The sequence below is a fragment of the Aquarana catesbeiana genome, linkage group LG12, assembly GCF_042186555.1.
Source record: "Aquarana catesbeiana isolate 2022-GZ linkage group LG12, ASM4218655v1, whole genome shotgun sequence".
Lineage (NCBI taxonomy): Eukaryota > Metazoa > Chordata > Amphibia > Anura > Ranidae > Aquarana > Aquarana catesbeiana.
Window position 1 is genome coordinate 207,948,327 of NC_133335.1, and position 20,303 is coordinate 207,968,629.

A 20,303-nucleotide genomic window follows, 5' to 3' on the forward strand; every position below is an offset into this window, starting at 1 on the left:
GACCATCTGAAATGTGCCCATTAACCCACCATGTGTTATTCTAACCAATCACATAATGATAATGTTAGCAAATAAAATCTACAGTATATTGGGGATATTCCATTGAATTTTCCCCAAAAATTGACTGTTGAAATCAAATCAATTATTTATTGATCATACTGCTTGCTTAGTGTAATCTGTTTCTAGATGATGTGCTTATATAAAAGTGCAGTGTTTCTCAGTTTTTTATCTATGCAGCATAGAGTGGTGCTTACATAAATTTCAATTTCATGAAGAATGCCCCCCCCCTTCTGCAGCATGTAACTGTAATACAGTGTAATGGAAATTAGTAAGTTCTGTATATAATTGTATTGTATTTTGTATGTATTGCACATTGCCCTCACTGTGCAACAGCACTAATAATGTTTTCAGTAAATGTTTACATTCTTTGAAGACCTGATTAGAATTAGCCTGCCTATGTTACGCCCCTTGTTACCATAAACGTACAATTGTAATATTAATGTGATACCTGCGTAATCATGTGCATAAAAACCTTCAATTGCATCATAATAAAGCAGAACAGTTATTTGGAAAGATGCTGAGTGTATCTTTTGTGTCTGTTCCCTACTGCAGTAGTTATTATTAATTTGGAACCACTAATCAATATGAGGATAGGAGTTGCCTATCATCAATTTAACCGAGTCAACAGATTAAAAGGTATAGATTTTCCAGGCTTCCCCTGTGGCCCTATGCCAGTGATGGCAAACCTTGGCACCTCAGATGTTTTGGAACTACATTTCCCATGATGCTCAACTACACTGCAGAATGCATGAGCATCATGGGAAATGTAGTTCCAAAACATCTGGGGTGCCAAGGTTCGCCATCACTGCCCTATGCCAAGAAGTCACGTGACACATCACAGGATGTAGGGATAATATGGTTGAAAAACGTGTAGCATTTGTGTCACTTTGTGTTGCTGTGGGGCAAAACCTAATCTACATGTCATGTCTGGGAGGAGTTGAAGCTTAAAAATTAAAAAAACATGTTACTCTGTCACATAGGTTGGTACAATAATTTTCACAATTAGTGCTATTTGATGAATCATATTAATGTCCAAAAATTGGTTATTTAGTGTCCAAAAACCAAGTAAATTCCATAAAAGTGATATTATAAAATGTGCAAGTGTCCTCCGTTTCTTATTGGATGCAACACCCAGTGCTCCTCATAGGAAAGACAGGGCAAATATATCCTTGTACCAGATCAATAGACCTATCAAAGTTTGTATTTGCATCTGTGAGCTTTACCCCTCACACTAGGTATAGGCCACCTCTGCTTTTCCAGCCGCCTTGTGGAAACCAATGATGGAAGTCACCAAAAACATATATCCTTAAGGAATCCTCTGGCCCGGTCATACAGTGTAACAATAATGCCGCATACACACGAGCGGACTTTTCGACCAGACTGGTCCGAAGGACCGAGTCCGGCGGACAATTCGACCGTGTGTGGGCTTCATCAGACCTGCAGCGGACTTTTTCGGTCGAAAATCAGACAGACTTTAGATTTGGAACATGTTTCAAATCTTTACGTCGGAACTCCGCCGGACCCAGTTCCCATTGAAAAGTCTGCTCGTCTGTATGCTAGTCCGACGAACGAAAACTGACGCTAGGGCAGCTATTGGCTACTGGCTATCAACTTCCTTATTTTAGTCCGGTCGTATGTCATCACGTACGAATCCGTCAGACTTTGGTGTGATCGTGTGAAGGCAAGTCCGTTCGTTGGGAAAGTCCGTTGGAAGTCCACAGAAAGTCCGTCGGATAGTCCATCGGACCAGTCCGGTCGAAAAGTCCGCTCGTGTGTATGTGGCATAAGCAGAGAAAAAACTCATTGCGCAGCGTTCAATTAAAACATAGGAGTTTTTTTTTATTATATCATTTTATGGACTTTACTTGGTTTTTGGACACTAAATTAACCCGTTTTTGGACGATTATGTGATTCATCAAATAACACTAATTGTAAAAATTATTGCACCAATTTATGTGACAGCGCAACATGTTTTTTATTTTTATTTCTGGATATTGCTGTGTGCAATGTTGTGAGTGCTGCTGTTGTCTTCAATTTTAATCATTTAATTTTCACATTGCTTACAAGCGCAGTTTTTATATTTCTATCTATCTATCTATCTATCTATCTATCTATCTATCTATCTATCTATCTATCTATCTATCTATCTATAGAGGGGTTGAAGCTTGTCAATTCCTTCCACGCAAGTCTATGGTAATGCACTGTAAACACAACCTGTAGCATTTACTGCATGTTTACAGCACGTTTGTCAATTGAATTTTAGTAAGGTGGAAGATGGACTATCAGTAAGGTGGAAAAAATATGCTTTGGAGGGCATCTGGGATTAGTTTTTTAATGTGCCTTAAATGCATGTTAAACAAGTCAAAAATATGCGTTAACACTATGGTGCTTTGGCTCGCATTACTGTCAGCGTATTTTTAGCAAGTGAAGGCGGCCGGTTAACAATAAAAGTGGGCTCACTATTTAGGCAATAAGACAATGTAAGAAAAACAATGAACAGTTTGCTAGTATAGTTTGAGAACAAACTAACAATGCTGGTCTAGGGATGAAGATTAATGGCCTTCAGTCTAATAAGTAACAATGAAAGAAAGGGGAGCAGGCCTCAATCAGTAGATTAGGAGGTATAATTCAGTTTAAATGGATTGTAGAGTGTCCATTGGTAAGAATCTGAGTTGATACCATTGAATATACAGAAAACATAGCATTATAGATTGTTGGGTATCTACTGGCAAGGTTTGGATGAAAGATTCCCAAACACCAACCAAACTTTTGGACCTGTAGTTCCTTATGCAAAGAAGCCTCCACTCATTCCATGTGAAAAACGTAGGATAACTTTTCTATAAACAGAGGGATAGTGGAGCTTTCTGGGTAAATCCATTTATGTAGAATGGCTTTCCACACCACAAGAGATATGATGAGGAGTTTTTTGAAGCCCCTTGAAATTTTAATACCTGGGATGTTTGTAGAACAAAAAGGGCCATTTCAGGGGTTAAGGGTAGGTAGTTCACTAGGTATGTGGTAGCATAATGCACCACTGACTTCCAAAAACATTTAATGCCCCAGACACATGTAGTAGGAAGGTGTCAACCAAAAGCTGGGGGAAACTCATGCTCCATTTGTTAAGACAAGTTGGTAAATGTACTTTAAACATTTGCAAGGAGGCCTGGGGCACACTTCCTATGTGCCTGGGCTTTGTGATGCCCTTCAACACCCTTTTATTCTTATATAATGGAGTAAGAAAGGGTCTGGGTGATGTATTTTATCAACTCGCAGTTGCTAACCTATGTCCACCCAGTTCTACAATATTCGTTTTAGTAGGATAAAAATGCACACATTTTATAAATTTTCAAAGACCAGCATTTAAGAGGCAAATGTCATATTAGAAATCAAAATGAAGTTGGGGATTTGGGGAATAATTTTTTTATGTATTGGCACTGTTGTGCTGGGTATTTAGAGGTGCAATTAAATGTGCTATTCCAGCAAAATAAAGCTTATTAGCAAAGCCCACAAATAATCTCACATCACCCTTTTGGGTAATTACCGGAACTGCCAGCTAACAGTAAAGATCTACATTCTCCTGCATAATAAAATGACTAAATTAATACTGAAAATAAGTCTTGCCTGCTTCATTTTCTGCTTCTTCGTCCTCTTCAGCAACGTTCATCTATAACACAAATAAGTAAAAGAGATAAAGCACCCATAATGGATTCCACAAACTAGTTAAACTAACTCCTTCATTAGCACATGGCCCAGCGATGATGGTATTTTGCCAGGAACTATGGCCATCTGTTGCCTACCCAAGGTTCATCTTGGTAGCTTTGTGCAGTATGCAGTACTGTTGGAGCACACATTGCAATGCATAATTACTTTGCAAATAATACCAATTCAAACAAAATAATCCATAGAAATACATTTTTCCAAATATCAGAGTATGGGGGATCACTTGCTTAAGAGAACTGCATTAAAAGATGTAGCAAGGTGTGGAATCGTGTATTACAGTCTTCCTTTTAGGCACACATCCTTGTATCAGGTTCCAGATATGATTATTTCAAATACATCATTTCATTTTGTATGGAGATGAGAAGGATTACAACCGTGTTTAGGTATTTTTGTCATCTGTGTCCCATAGGGGCGATTTCTCTCCACTTCTTGTTCTGTAGACACATTAGGAAGTGAATTTTCTTTAACCTTCAGTCCCAGTGACAATGGTCACCAAGACAAATACAGAGGGTAATTCCCACCAGCGGAGACATATTCAGCAAAAAATAAAAAACGACCACAGGTCTATCCCTTTCACACTATCCAACACATAAAAATGGCTTTCAATAAACTTTAATTCATATCTATATAAGCAGGGCTGGTGCAAGGATTTTTGACACCCTAGACGAAACCTCATTTTGCCACCCCCCCCCCCTTGGCTCCACCCCCTTCGCCCTGCTCATGTATAGCCCAACTTTTTAATGAAGCGCCCATCAAATACAGCCTCACCAGCACCCATTAAATGCAGCCTCACCAGTGCCCATTAAATGCAGCCTCACCAGTGCCCATCAAATGCAGCCTCACCAGCGCCCATCAAATGCAGCCTCACCAGCGCCCATCAAATACAGACTCACCAGCACCCATCAAATGCAGCCTCACCAGTGCCCATTAAATGCAGCCTCACCAGAGCCCATGAAATACAGCCTCACCAGCACCCATCAAATGCAGCCTCACCAGCGCCCATCAAATGCAGTCTACCTGCGCCCATCAATGCAGCCTACCAGCGACCATCAATGCAGCCTACCAGCGCCCATCAATGCAGTCTACCAGTGCCCATCAATGCAGCCTACCAGCGCCCATCAATGCAGCCTACCAGCGCCCATCAATGCAGCCTAACCAGCACCCATTAAATGCAGCCTCACCAGTGCCCATTAAATGCAGCCTCACCAGCGTCCATCAAATTCAGCCTCACCAGCGCCCATCAAATGCAGCCTCACCAGAGCCCATGAAATACAGCCTCACCAGCACCCATCAAATGCAGCCTCACCAGCGCCCATCAAATGGAGTCTACCTGCGCCCATCAATGCAGCATATCAGCGCCCATGAATGCAGCCTACCAGCACCCATCAATGCAGCCCACCAGCGCTCATCAATGCAGCCTAACCAGCACCCATTAAATGCAGCCTCACCAGCGCCCACCAAATGCAGCCTCACCAGCACCCATCAAAGGCAGCCTCACCAGCACCCAACAAAGGCAGCCTCACCAGCGCCCATCAAATGCAGCCTACCAGCGCCCATCAATGCAGCCTACCAGCGCCCATCAAACAATGTTTGCTTGCTTCCATTTATTCAGGAGTTGGAACACAGACACAGTCCTTTGCCGCCGCTGCGTCTCTGACACTATGTGCGAACAGAGCAGCGACTGCCTGCTGATGCTGAGACTTAGTTGATTGCTGCAGAGAGAAGAGAGTAGGAACACCAGTGACCGGGTGCCCTAGGCAGCAGTGTGCCCTAGGCGGCTGCCTAGTTTGCCTAGTGGTAGCACCGGCCCTGTCTATAAGACAGCCTACGATTGTTTGTTTGAGATTTGTATATCTTTCATCTAGCACCATCATTTCTTGCTGAGTAATACCCTATACCAGGGGTGTCAAACCTTTTGACCTTCATGGGCCACATTGGAAGAAGAGGAATTGTCTTGGGTCACACAAAAAATACACTATCAATAAGGATAGCTGATGAGCAGAAAAAGTCGGGCAGATCACAAGTTAACGATCACTGATAAAATAACGCACCAACCCAAGTAATAAAACTTAATTTTTTGTAATATTTTTTATTAAAAAAGTAAAAGAGGGCAACATAAAACTAATGCAATATTTGACACTGTTTTTAAAGCGGGGTTCCACCCAAATTTTGAACATTATCTCTATGCATTCTCTTCCTTGCCTAGATGCTGACATGCTGTGTAAAAAAATTTAAATCGCCGTAATTACCTTTTTTTTTTCTAATCTTCTTAGCACTTCCTGGTTTTCCTCCCATGGGAGTAGGCGTGTTTCTAGCCTCTCCCAGACCTCCCACAGTCCCCTGGGAGCTAGTCTCAGGCTTCCCAGCATGCATTGTGCAACAGCGTCATCACAACATCTCGGTGAATGCTGGGAGCACAGCATTCACTTCATCCAGGAAATACATGCTTGTGGGCTTCAAATGCCCACAATGAAGATGGAAACTGCCTTCAGTGAATTTTATAAGTTATTCTTTACAACTAAATCGGACACAGGTGGACTTATTACACAGAACATGTGAGTAGATAATCATGAGAAGAAAAGTTTGTGAATGAACGCCAAAAAAAAAAAAACGATAGATAGGTGGACCCCCGCTTTAATAAACGAATGCATCAATATCAGGTTCGATGAACGTAGTAGCAATTCTCAATTTATTCTCAAGGTGCTCATCAGATATTTTCTTCTAATTTTGCCCTTCATCCTTGAAAATAGTTGTTTGCAAATATTAGTGCTGATGACATGAATAAGGCGTGATTGTGTAGAGCGGGATATTTTTCTTTGGGAAGATAAAACTTATAAAAGTCCAGTAAAGAGACCTTTGTCAAGTTTTTCTTCAGCCGCATGTGTTTGCTAAGTGTAAACTAATTTTTGCAGATTTCTTTTTAAAAAATCAACATTTTTAAATCAGGTTATAATATTTGTGTTGAGCCACATTCTTAGCCACCCCTGCCCTATACTATCATATTTAACACATACACTATATTACCAAAAGTATTGGGACGCCCGCCTTTACACACATGAACTTTAACGGCATCCCAGTCTTGGTCCGTAGGGTTCAATATTGAGTTGGCCCACCCTTTGCAGCTATAACAGCTTCAACTCTTCTGGGAAGGCCGTCCACAAGGTTTAGGAGTGTGTCTATGGGAATGTTTCACCATTTTCCAGAAGCGCGTTTGTGAGCCCACACACTGATGTTGGATGAGAAGGCCTGGTTTGCAGTCTCTGCTCAAATTCATCACAAAGGTGTTCTATGGGGTTAAGGTCAGGACTCTGTGCAGGCCAGTCAAGTTCGTCCACCCCAAACTCACTTATCCATGTCTTTATGGACCTTGCTTTGTGCACTGATCCAAATCATTTGGTGGAGGGGAAATTATGGTTTGGGGTTGTTTTTCAGGGGTTGGCCCCTTAGTTTCATTGAAGGGAACTCTTAAGGCGTCAGCATACCAAGACATTTTGGACAATTTCATGCTCCTAACTTTGTGGGAACAGTTTGGGGATGGCCCCTTCCTGTTCCAACATGACTGAGCACCAGTGCACAAAGCAAGGTCCATAAAGACATGGATGAGTGAGTTTGTAGTGGAGGAACTTGACTGGCCTGCACAGTGTCCTGACCTCAACCTGACAGAACACCTTTGGGATGAATTAGAGCGGAGACTACAAGCCAGGCCTTCTTGTCCACATCAGTGCCTGATCTCACAAATGCACTTCTGGAAGAATGGTCAAACATTCCCATAGACACACTCCTAAACCTTGTGTACAGCCTTTCCAGAAGAGTTGAAGCTGTTATAGCTGCAAAGGGTGGGCCAACTCAATATTGAACCCTACGGACTAGGATGCCATTAAAGTTCACGTGCGTGTAAAGGCAAGCATCACAATACTTTTGGTAATATAGTGTACTGCATATTTTCTTAAGCAGTATCTTATACAATTTGTACATATTTTATAATTGAATATTATAGTTTTTTTTATATATTGCATTCTTTTAGGAGTTATTTTTTATCACTGAAAAGGAATTTCTGTTATCTAACACAGGGCTTTGAAAAAGTGCAAAAAAAAATACCTGTTATTTTGCTAATAAATCGGTGAGCTCCTAACTTGCTGTTACTGCTGTGCTATAATCACAAGGTTTCTTATTTAGTACAATACTGTATGGCCAGCATTATACTAAATAAGAAAACAATTTAATTCCTATACAATGTTTTCTGTCTATGCAGTATAGAGGTCACATGACACATCACAAGGTCACATCACAGGCATACCTCCCAACTTTTTGAGATGGGAATGAGGGACACCTATCAGCAAAAGTATGCAGGCAAAGGACACACCCCTTGCCACGCCCCATTAAAGGAGAAATGTACAAAAAAAACCAAGATTGCTTAAACCCAAAAGTGCTTTTTTTTACCACTAATATTCCTTTATATTGGCTTTTGGGATTTACAAATGCAGCAATTTAGAAATCAGATGAAACGTTTAGCGCTGAAAAACACTTTTTGATAGATAAAAAGTGCATTTTATATAAATCTATATGGATAAGACCAAAATGAGGGACAAATGAGGAGGGATGAGGGACAGAGGGACATTGCTCCAAATCAGGGACAGTCCCTCAAAATCAGGGACAGTTGGTCACAGGGGAAGCCTAGGCATGCATCCTCGCATTTATGTTGGATGAACCTTTGACTTGGTCAGGTGCCTATAAGAACGTCAGAGAGGTTATTACCATTTTGTCAGTGTCAGCGCTATCCATGATCTGCAGGAATCATGTTCAGTAATTTGTATTCCTCTGCACCACTAAGAAGGTAGGCAGGGGCTGGGTGACAGGCCTAAAAGTAGAAGTTCAGTCAAGGTCAAAAGGTCAAAACCTAACTATGCTTAAACCTACTTGCACCCCCTTTCTAAACACCATGTTAACTACCCTGTAAAGGAAAGATGGGTATACTTACCTAATCTAAAGGCGCTCTAGTCTGGTCAGCAGACTTCTGCCGCTGCAATTTTCACCGGGCCAAATCCCCCGTGTGAATGCAACTTTACTGTTGTGTGTTTTGGCCAGGAAGTAAAGGAAAGTACCCTAAAAGTGGATGTAAACCCAATGTCATCCTTTCTAAACTACTGCCATAGGGGTTATCTATAAGGCTATAGATGCCTCCTGCATGTATCTTTACCTGTCAAATGTCTCCCCTCTGTCTGTTATGAGACCCGAAAAACTGCAGATTCTGTGGGCGGGTCTGTTGTCTGGAGCTCGGTAGGTGGAGTTGTGATGTCAGTAGACTCCCCGCCCACCTCTACACTCCCCTTGTCAATATGCATTTTCTCCTGTGTATTTCTTACACTGAACTTCTGCTATGATCTCTAATATCCAGTGAAAAGACAGGAAAGTAACCACATGACTTCAGCATGCCAAATCATCAAGATTTATCTCACTGAACAATAAAAGAGGATTGCTCAGAGATGGATAAACTCTTTGTGGCAAGACTGGGCTGAAATGATAGCAAATCTTATACTCTACAGTATGATAAAAAAAAAAAAAAAAAAAAAAAATTTCGGGTTTACATCCACTTTAAAGAAGAACTCCGTCTTTTGACAGATTATACATAGTTTGTTTGGGCCAGCTGTGACATCAGCCCACCTCTCTGACTCAGCCAATCAGCGGAAGCTTTGTATTCATCGATGGAATACATCGCTTTCTCTGAATGGCTGAGCGCCTCTGTGTTAGACTCTGCTGTGTTCCAGATATGAGACTGGAAGTCTCGGCTTGAACCTGGAACACAGTTTGCTGACATCTAAAAAGAGTTGATGTGGTTTTAATGTTTTCCTACTCTATCCAATGCTAACAAAAAAATGTTTTGGATTTAAATAAACTTTAAGTATGGAACATTTGCACAGAGACCTGCGGTACTCTCCCTAGGTTCTGGGGCTTTGTGATGCCTCTGTTATCCTTCCCCTCCTGAGAAGGGAAGGTGTTTCGTAGTCTAGCAGGAGATTTTAGTGCAGCTGGGGTTTTTGTTTCTTTAAGGATTTTGCTATACCAGAATGATAGACAATCCAAAAGATTACAGTATACATGTCAAGGGGAGGTGACAGGAAATTTCCAAAAGCTAGGCCTGTTCCAGGGATTTCCATTCACTTCCTTCTGTGTATCCAGGACAGGAAGTGAAAGGAAACTTTCCAAGCAAAGACACAGACAGCTACAAAATTACCAACTGGGGTTATAATCATTCCTTACTACCATTCCCCTAGGCTCACATCATAAATTTAAATTCAAATGAATGTTTTTTTTTGTCCTATCATCTATGGACAGTCAATGCACACTTACTTGGTCTGATACGTCTCTTAGAGATTCATAGTATTTTGACCACCAGTCAAGCTCTTCAGGTTCCGGTCTGTCTTCTTCCAGCTCCTCCTCCTTAATTAATGCTTTACCCAAATTGTTCAATGGGTCCTACAAGACACAGGTTACACAATGTGAACTGAAAACAATTTAGTGGAAAACCCAACACAGCACATTCTGTCTGTCTGTGATCAACCCTATCACACAGCGAAGTGTCAAACACCTCCAAAATAGCTTGAATATCCCAGAGAAGGGACACAGCTTTTTGTCTAGGTGCAGGGCCAAGTCCCAGGCAGTGGCTGCGACCAATGGAAAGTCTGCCCTCCAGGTTCACATTCCAGCTGCTGGTACAGTCAATCGCAGTCCTCCTTCAGCCTCCTGCTCTCCTAAAATGGCTGCCATCTCTTCTGTACTGAGGACACTTTCTCTAGCTCTGTCCACAAATCACAGGGAGGGAGTAATAGGCTGCTACATGGAAGAACGTTCTGCAAGGCTGCTATAAGGGGCCACGAGCCAGGATAAATTTGGTGAGGTCTCTCAATGGCGGATTATAATAGTTGCTTGAGCTGCAGACTTTGGGGCATAAAATGGGGAGGGGGGTCTGGTGTGCTCTTCATAGTAAGTCAATTTTAGCTTTGCCAAATTTTAGACATTTTTTCAGGTCATCAGCAATGGCAGACTTTGTATTCCTCTCCATAAAAGTTTCCTTTTACCAAATGATCTTATACAGTGCGTTTGCATGCTACCTGTACCTGAAAGCATTGTTTGCATATTACCTATTTTACTATTGTTTGAGTGATTTGTAAAGAGTATACAGTAAAACTACACACATACAGTAACCCTTATGCATGGTCAAATTCAACTGGTGAGGTGTCAGTAAATTGAAAAAAAACCACCTTGAGGCCCAAAAGTACAATTCATTTACCACTGGGGCCTTTCCTTCTTTTAACATAGGAGGCATTTAAGGAGGGGTGGGCTCCCTCCATGTTCACCTGCCGTCTGCCTATCTATTATAATGCATGTGTTTTCACTGTGGAGACTTTCAAAATTTAGAGTTAGGACTACAAAAAATACTGGGGTGCCCTAAAGGGGCTCTGTAGCTTACGCGTGTATTTGCAAATGTATGCAAACTAAACCCCTGTTTTTAACGCATACTGTTAGACAGGACAATTTGGTTGGTTGCAGGCTGGTCGGTAAGTTGAGCTGGGAATCTCTTTGGTTATGCTTTGCAAGTATACCCACCTCCCATAGGCTCAGTGAACATTAGCGGAATCCCTGACATTAAATTAATTTTAGGTAAACTGTACAATGATGAATCAATATGTGTACTCACTGAAAGTAGAAGTTGCCATTTAACTGAATAAAGTGGTATGATTGAGATACAAACCAGGAGCCCAGGAAGATTAGATAAAAACCAGGAGCCCATTTTTTATTGTTATCTAGTTGTCTCTGTCTTATTTCCACTGTCTTGAAAGCACGGGATGTCCCAAACAGAAGTTTGGGGAAAAAACATTCACTGAGGTGGATGCTGTATCGATCCGGTGCTGAATCTGTCCCCCGCCTCCTCTAAGACCAAGAACTGAGCGATCGAAGATTACGGATTGCTTACTTCTTGGTCTTCAGTGAGCAGAGAGCTCTGCTCTGTGCTCTGCCCCTGCAGCCCCCACTGGAGTGATGGATTGTGGTGGGGGCTGGAGTGGCTGGCTCAGGCTCTCAGCCTTGTGCCGGTCAGGCATCTGGGTGGATCCTGACATTAAAGTCAGGATCCTTCCAGAGTCTGGACCAGCTGAGTGACATTAGTCAACAGTGGACTGTAGCCTACTGTTGGCTGAAAACTGGTCACAGGAGTGCAGAACTAAGTACACTCCTGTGATCCATAGGAGAAGTAGGGCCAAAAGAGCTTAGACCCTACTTCTCCTTTAAAGCTGTAAAAATCCTGACATTCATTACAGGCTGTGCTTTTTCTATTAATTGATTGACCACACACTCCAAGGAAGGAAGCAGGTCTATAGATGGTCAAGATTTCTTCTGTGCCCTGTGTCTCCTGCCATCACTCAATTCCAGTTCTGTAGCCTTGTCAATGACTTTGATTCGTATGCCTGTGTTCCTGTGTTTCCCATGGTTCTTTCCACCGATTCCCATGTTACCACAAAACTCAGCATTGATGTAGGTCTCAGAGGTTTGAACCACTCCAGGAAGTGAGGAGATAAGAGACAGGGACCACCAGAGAGGTGAGCATAATACTCTTCTCTTGCAGGGACTTTTCATATATATATTTTTTTTTACCTGACAGGGCTGCTTTAAGTATCATCATAATCAATCAATAACAATATCAATCAATAATCATCAATAATAATATCCATAAATCTAAAGGTAGAATAAAAACCACTTTAAACGGGCCTTTCACATTAGTGTTACTGCTTGCATTGCCATTCCCACACACCTTCACCAGGTTGAGAGGGTTGAATCTTCCACCTTTATCATCTTGGTCTATATTTATAATGGCTGGCATGGAAGGCATCTGAGTAAAGATTTTTTTCTCTGTAAACAAAGAACAAATTCTTTAGTGTTAATGTAAGTACATGTTTTGGTGCAAGCTAAATAATTATACAAGCAGCAATGCTCACAAGAGTACAAGCAATTTTTGAACCCTTGCATTGAAATCATTGCTTGACTTTCTTGAGTTCATGGATATCTACTTTTTTCAAATGCATGCACATTACCACAAAAAACTACCCATGGATATGCCAGAAATCCAGAATACTCCTAACAGCTTGACCAGACTGCCTCTGCTGCATTAAAATCCCAAGCCATGTTGTCAGCCCTGTCTTCTGGACTACAGAATTTTGCCGATTCCCCATCCTTCTCAGTCCTTCTCCACATGCATAAGTTGATTTCTTTGCAAGCAAAACAATGCTCCTGCCTTGACTGCCAAGAGCCTGCTCACAACACTGTGTGTAGGGAAAGAGCTCTTGGGAGATGTAGTTTCAGAGGCATGCCTGGGTTTATAGGAATCCCGATAGAGATGTTACAGGAAATAATAAAAGCTGTTTCCTGCTACAGGAACAAGGTAAAAGATCAAACATTATGCTGGGACATGCTCTAGAGGGGAGCAGGGAGGTCTTAAGCCTGGTACATACTACAGTTCTTTGTAAAAAAAAACCTGTCAGCTCCAGTGGCGGCTGGTGGGTCTTTTCTTTGGGGGGGTTGTACAGCAACCCGCCCCCCCTGTTGTTGGCCGCTGGCACAGCACTACCACACCCCAGCAGCTGGCAGCATGGCACTAGCGAACCCCCCCCCACACTGTCTGTTGGTTGGTCCTTACCCCATCTAGGTGGGCCTCATCTAGGTGACGAAGTGTTGGCAGTGGCTCCAGTGTCCCCTACAGCACAGCAGGTGGGCCCCATCTAGGTGGCGAGTGGCGAGGTGTGAGCAGCGGCTCCGATGTCTGCTCCTCCAACGGCTTCCGGCGTGTGTCTCCACTCTCTTCCTACTGAGCGCTAGGCATCCAATAGTATCGCCTGACGTTTTGGCCAATCGAGAAGCAGGTCGCACGACCCGCTTCCTGATTGGCGGAGAGCAGACTTAGTATAAAAATAGCAAATATTCATTTGCTACCTTACACAACTGGGTGGACTTTTTTCTATTTGAAATCTATCTCTCACAGGCAAATCATATCAAATAGAAAAGTTCATATCATGTAACACCAAGAATGTAGTGTACTTACTGCAATGTGGCTGTGGAAAACAGTACGTGGGGAGGACTAAGAGAGCTTTACATGTCAGGATAGGTGAACTTTCCCAAACACAACCTATTTAGGCATTTTGCGTTAAAGCATTGGAAAGAACCAACCCAGGTGAAGGTCATAGGAAGTCGAAGTGGGTATACCACATTGGAGGGGGACTACTGTATATACTCGAGTATAAGCCGAGTTTTTCAGCCCATTTTTTAGGCTGAACCCCCCCCCCAGCTTATACTCAAGTGAGCCATACCTTTGATTACTAAAACTGCGTGTGTCTCCCGCTGTGCCATGCTGTGCCATGCAGTCTGTTTGGTGGCCGTCCATTGTAACAAAGCCACGCCTCCTCCTCGTCTGTGATAGAGGAAAACAGATACAATGCTGGGAAACTGTATCAGCGTTCCGTCTATCACAGATGAGGAGGTGGGGCTTTGTTACAATGGACGGCTGAAAAGACTGCATAACACAGAAGGAGACACGCTATTTTAGTAATCAAAAGTACGGCTGCAGATTGGCACAGTGAGACTGCAAATGGGCACAATTAGACTGCAAATGGTCACAGTGAGACTGCAAATGGGCACAATTAGACTGCAAATGGGCACAGTGAGGCTGCAGATGGGCATTGTTTACCCAGTAGCTGCTGTATTTTCCCACCCTAGGCTTATACTCGAGTCAAAATAATATTTTCCCATTTTTTTGTGGTAAAATTAGGTGCTTAGGCTTATAGCCGGGTCGGCCTATACACGAGTATATACGGTAATATAGTTTGTCAAATATCCAGGCAAGAAACTCGCTGGATATACGAATTAAAATCTCATCAACCACAGGGGTTAAATGTTGATTGGGATATAAATAGTTTTATAAACAAACAGTCAAATAAATATACGCCGTTTAATTAATCAGGAACCATTTACAATTTATTTTTTAGTATAATCATTTTAGCAATATTTTAGTCATTTTAACAATTTTTGATATTAATTCCAGTAATTCATTATTGATATAATAGTAAAATATGTCTAAGTGTCATCATGATGAACATATATATATTTTTTTTTTTTTTAAGTTGTGCACTTGCAAGTTGCAGAGCACTTGAAGCACAAGTTCTAGTTGACACTTTTCCAATTTGTAGCAAATGTATTTATTTATTTATTTTAAAGGAGAACTATATTTTTTATTCGCTTTACAAAGGTGGTGTTAACAATCCCATTAACAGCTTTATAGAAAAATATACTGTACATTATATCCTGGAAGTTATACAGACAACTGCAGTTGCCTCTTAAAAATAAAAACAAAAATTCAGCCTTGAAAAAAATAAAATTAAACCAGAGTTGCTGAAGAAAAATAATTGCATTAAAGGATGGGGGGAAAAAAAACCAAAAAACTTATTTTTTTTTTAAAGGTATATTTTACACCAAAGGGATCAATGGCTATTTTCAGAAATGTACAGGCCTAATTTAAATTTGTAGCAAATTTTAGGTGGCAAGTCTCTAGCAAGAGCAAAGTTGCAGTGGTGAGTCTACAGGAGGCGCTCTGCAAGTCTACAGCACTAGCCATAACTGAACCAGAACATGCAACAGACATGCAGAATGTTTGCAAAAAAAGTTGATCTGGGAGTCATGCAATGCGGACTTGCTGTAATTGTGCAACAAACTTGTGAAGCCTGGCAAGTCTAGCAATAGCTTAAAAAACAAAAAATACTGCGCTACAACTAAATAAATATACCCCCAAAAAAGCAGCAGTTAAACAGTGAGATGTGCACCAAAATACCAAAAAGAAAAAAGAAATAACCGCGCTAAATGTTAGTAAAAAATGTGAAATGATCTTGAAAACTTCAGTAGAAAAATTCATGTGTATGTGTAAACCATTGCGATAATCAGAAAATTATACATAAGTCCATACATATAACTATAAATCAAAAGGTGATGTCCATGTGTAGTAGATGGGAATCCTTATATATAATGATTAACCAATATCAGTCCCAGAAAGAAACCCATGAATGGACACAACCAGACTCGGTGGTAAAGATGAGAGAGACACCACACTCAGTGATCCGCCACCACACAAATATTGCGCTTACCGCAAGGCAAGCAAAAAACAGCCTATATTCTGTCCTGGTATGGGAAATCCAGCTGATGTACTTTGACTGCATACAGCGTAGCTAGGAGGATATAGCGAGGACCCCAACCTCTCATCTCACAGGCATGTGAATGAAAAGAAACTGACCATAGTGTAATACTGGCAAGATGGTTTAATAAAAGAAGGTAGAAAACTTACATGAATAGATTAAAATACAGCAAATAGCCGGCCGGCATAGCGAGCACCCGTCCACACTAGGAACGCTCTGACGTCATCGCCATCCTAGTGTGGATGGGTGCTCGCTATGCCGGCCGGCTATTTGCTGTATTTTAATCTATTCATGTAAGTTTTCTACCTTCTTTTATTAAACCATCTTGCCAGTATTACACTATGGTCAGTTTCTTTTCATTCACATGCCTGTGAGATGAGAGGTTGGGGTCCTCGCTATAAACCTCCTAGCTACGCTGTATGCAGTCAAAGTACATCAGCTGGATTTCCCATACCAGGACGGAATATAGGCTGTTTTTTGCTTGCCTTGCAGTAAGCGCAATATTTGTGTGGTGGCGGATCACTGAGTGTGGTGTCTCTCTCATCTTTACCACCGAGTCTGGTTGTGTCCATTCATGGGTTTATCATTATATATAAGGATTCCCATCTACTACACATGGACATCACCTTTTGATTTATAGTTATATGTATGGACTTATGTATAATTTTCTGATTATCGCAATGGTTTACACATACACATGAATTTTTCTACTGAAGTTTTCAAGATCATTTCACATTTTTTACTAACATTTAGCGCGGTTATTTCTTTTTTCTTACTAGCAATAGCTTAGCAAGTAATTTTCAAACTTGTAGCTAGTGGAGTCCGTGCCTCAATGCGTTATGGTAGTGGTCATAATGTTATGGCTGATCAGGATATAACTCAGATATAAGTCTAGGCAGAATCAGTTCACAACTGTAGAAAAGCTCAAATAATTAAAACAAATGCTGTTTAAAGGGTGAGAATTCAAGGGAAGCTTGTTCCAACATTTAGAACAATAACTGTATTCTCTATATCTGGCAATGTTTATAAAAATAAAGCATTATTACGAATTCCACATACAGGGGATCTTCCAGGATCTTTGTATGTTTGCTATTATACATTTTGATATGTACCAATATATAGCAAAAGTATTATTTTTGTTTTACATTTATCATTAAAAAGCTGTCCTTGAGCTTCAGGCCAGTGACTTTGCCTAGGCTGAAATGATGTCATCAGTCTGCTGCAGGCAGCAAGAAGCATTTCCTCCTCTCTTCCACTTTTGGACTGAAACATTGTAACTTTGCAGCGAGCCGCAAGGTGGGGGGGTTTCAGCAGGGGCTGATCCATATCAGACATTTGTAGACACAGCCAAGAATTGCATAGATACCAGGATTTACATAATTGTGACATTTCTGAGCTAGTGTGTTAAGCCGGCCATACATGGAGCAAATTTCTTTCCTGCAACCTCGGGTTGCAGGAAAGAAAAACTTTGCTAGATTCCCCCATCGACACAGATAGTGTTGATGCAGGAATCCCTCCTGCCGGGCCAATGTCTTCTCCCAGTTGGGGGGGGGGAGCCGCCCCCGCTTGGAGAAAAGAAGAATAAACGCCATTGATAATTGAAGGTAAAACCTGGCATGCTGGTTGTACCCAAGTTGGTCAACCTGCCCATACACGGTTCAAATCTCAGGCCGGTTCCTGGATGAGATTGGAACCATGCATGGCCTGCCTTAGTCTTGGAAGTAAATGCTGACCCTGACTGGTGTCTGAATAATGATGGCACCACCCTTCTGGAGAGAAAAGCTGATGAAGACATTGTCATTTGCAGTAAGGATACATACTTGATTTTTTTTTAAATGAAAGTTTAGTGTCACTTTAATTCTGTTCTCTATAAACTGGATTACTGCTTTAATTCCATTTAGAGAACCACCCACACAGTACATTGTTACTCACGTTTAGGTTTAGTGTCATCCTCTTCAGTGCTTTCTTCCAGTTCTTTTGGAGCAAACTTCATGAGATTAGACACAACTGCAGACCCAACCAAGACAGAGTGGCCAAATGAACGTTTCTCAACTACGAAAATACTCAGTGGTGGATGGAGGTATGTTTGCTCTGGAAGCTCCTGCAATAACATGAATATCATCACATCTATCTGTAGCATTTTTCTGCTTGTACAATAAAAGTTACAGCAGATTATATATTATAATCCCATCAAAAATAGAACATTAGTTGTAAATAGTATTACATTTAACTTAAAGTCTCTGTAAACCCTAAAAATGAACTAATCTTAATAGGGGAAGAAGATACCATGCTAGTATGCCCACTTCCCACTAATTGGTATAACAGAATCTGTGTTGTAGCAAAGGGACTGTAAAAGGGCATACATGTAGTGAGTAAAACCAACAAAACAGAAAAATATCACATAAAATTGCAAATTTACTATACAAAAGTTAAAAAAGACATAGTAGTAACCACATCCATGTGTTGCACTCAGTTAAAGTTCGCATCTATAATACAGAGAATTTCTATTTTTACAAAACTGGTCCACATAAGAAGCTTGATGCATTTCAAGAACACTCTTTCTTCTTCAGGAGCGCATGTGAGCACCTATGATGTCCAGAACAGGGTCAGTATATAAATATGTCATGTGCAATAAGAGTTCCAGCAACATGATAGAACAGCAGGAGCATAGCGTGGATCATAGAACTAGGTTGCCGTACAGCCACGCCCTGACATGTTTCATCACATCGACTTATTCATGGTAAGTCGATGTGACGAAACATGTCGGGGCGTGGCTATACGGCTATACAGTAACCTAGTTCAATGTGTGACGCTCTGCGGTGTTCGGCTGTGACGGGTCTGTGCTGCTGACTGGCTAACGAGAGGAGGGTGAAATTATCAGCTGCATCCCGGGTCCGCCGTGACCATAATATACCACCAATGCTCAGTTACAGGAGATACCCTGAAATGCCTTTTTATATTGGAATCATGTGAGTGCAATGGTTGATGATTGTGTGCATTTGTTTTAATAAATGATTTTACGGTATCACACTATTGGAGGCGCTTTTATCATTTCATGTCTAAAATTGGAAACGCATCCTTTTGTTGAACACTGCTGGAGATCGAGGAATTTAACTTACCCTGATTAACCCTGGTGGGTTGTTAAAACAGCTTACTTGCCGAGCATGAGAGTGCAAGGCAAATCTTTGTGGTGAGTGCGGTTTCAAAGGAGTGATTCACAGTCACAATCGGTGTGGTGGAAGGAAATTTTATAAGAAGTGCATAAGAAGATTAGTCACTGAACAGTTTGTGGAATATTTCACCTTGTATGGACTTTTATGATTTTTATTTTGTATTTTAATTTATCCTACTTCTTTATATCACTATTTTATTTTATCCATTTATGGTATAATGTCCATTCATTTGGACTCATTATGGAAACACGTATTTGTATATTATTAATATATTAGATTGGATGTCACTATATTGAGGTGAACACAGCGCCACTATTTTTTCAGATAAAATACTTTTTTTTCATTTTTACTTCATTTAATTTGGCAGCTTTAGGGACTTTTTGCAGTATATACAAGAGCGCAGTGGGGGAACAGCAAGTTGGGGTACGTGGAACTTGTTGACTGCTTTTAAATTCAATAACTCATATTGGTGAGAAAAGTTCCAAGAAAGTCTGTTCAGTTCTTGTGTAAAAACTCAAAAATTGATTTAATAATAAAATAGGAAAATATTACAAGAACAATATCAAAATATAGAATGTAAAAATAACATCACTAATGTAGTTACATTCTTGAAATGAAGATTGTATATATAAACAGATGTATATATATATAATTAGATGTGTGTCTTTGTATGTGTGTAGCTATGGCAGCTTCCTTGAGTGTGTCTGAAGCAAATCTGCCCAACTCTGCTTCTGTTCCTAGGTTTTACTTATATATATATATATATACATACAGTGGGGACGGAAAGTATTCAGACCCCCTTCAATTTTTCACTCTTTGTTATATTGCAGCCATTTGCTAAAAGCATTTAAGTTCATTTTTTCCTCATTAATGTACACACAGCACCCCATATTGACAGAAAGACACAGAATTGTTGACATTTTTGCAGATTTATTAAAAAAGAAAAACTGAAATATCACATGGTCCTAAGTATTCAGACCCTTTGCTCAGTATTTAGTAGAAGCACCCCTTTGATCTAATACAGCCATGAGTCTTTTTGGGAAAGATGCAACAAGTTTTCACACCTGGATTCGGGGATCCTCTGCCATTCCTCCTTGCAGATCCTCTCCAGTTCTGTCAGGTT

At 40.9% G+C, this 20,303-nt stretch overlaps 1 protein-coding gene across 1 annotated transcript in view; it reads right to left on the reverse strand.

The window, feature by feature from the left end:
• The window catches only part of LOC141113463 (fer-1-like protein 4), a 218,988-nt gene that overhangs the window by 43,102 nt on the left and 155,583 nt on the right, over nucleotides 1-20,303 (reverse strand). Inside the window, exons 29-32 of the mRNA XM_073606565.1 lie at nucleotides 17,940-18,108; nucleotides 12,587-12,684; nucleotides 10,129-10,254; nucleotides 3,682-3,724 (exon numbers count right to left, since the gene is read on the reverse strand). Coding sequence (XP_073462666.1) covers nucleotides 3,682-3,724; nucleotides 10,129-10,254; nucleotides 12,587-12,684; nucleotides 17,940-18,108 — 436 coding nt within the window. The remainder of the gene's footprint in view (nucleotides 1-3,681; nucleotides 3,725-10,128; nucleotides 10,255-12,586; nucleotides 12,685-17,939; nucleotides 18,109-20,303) is intronic.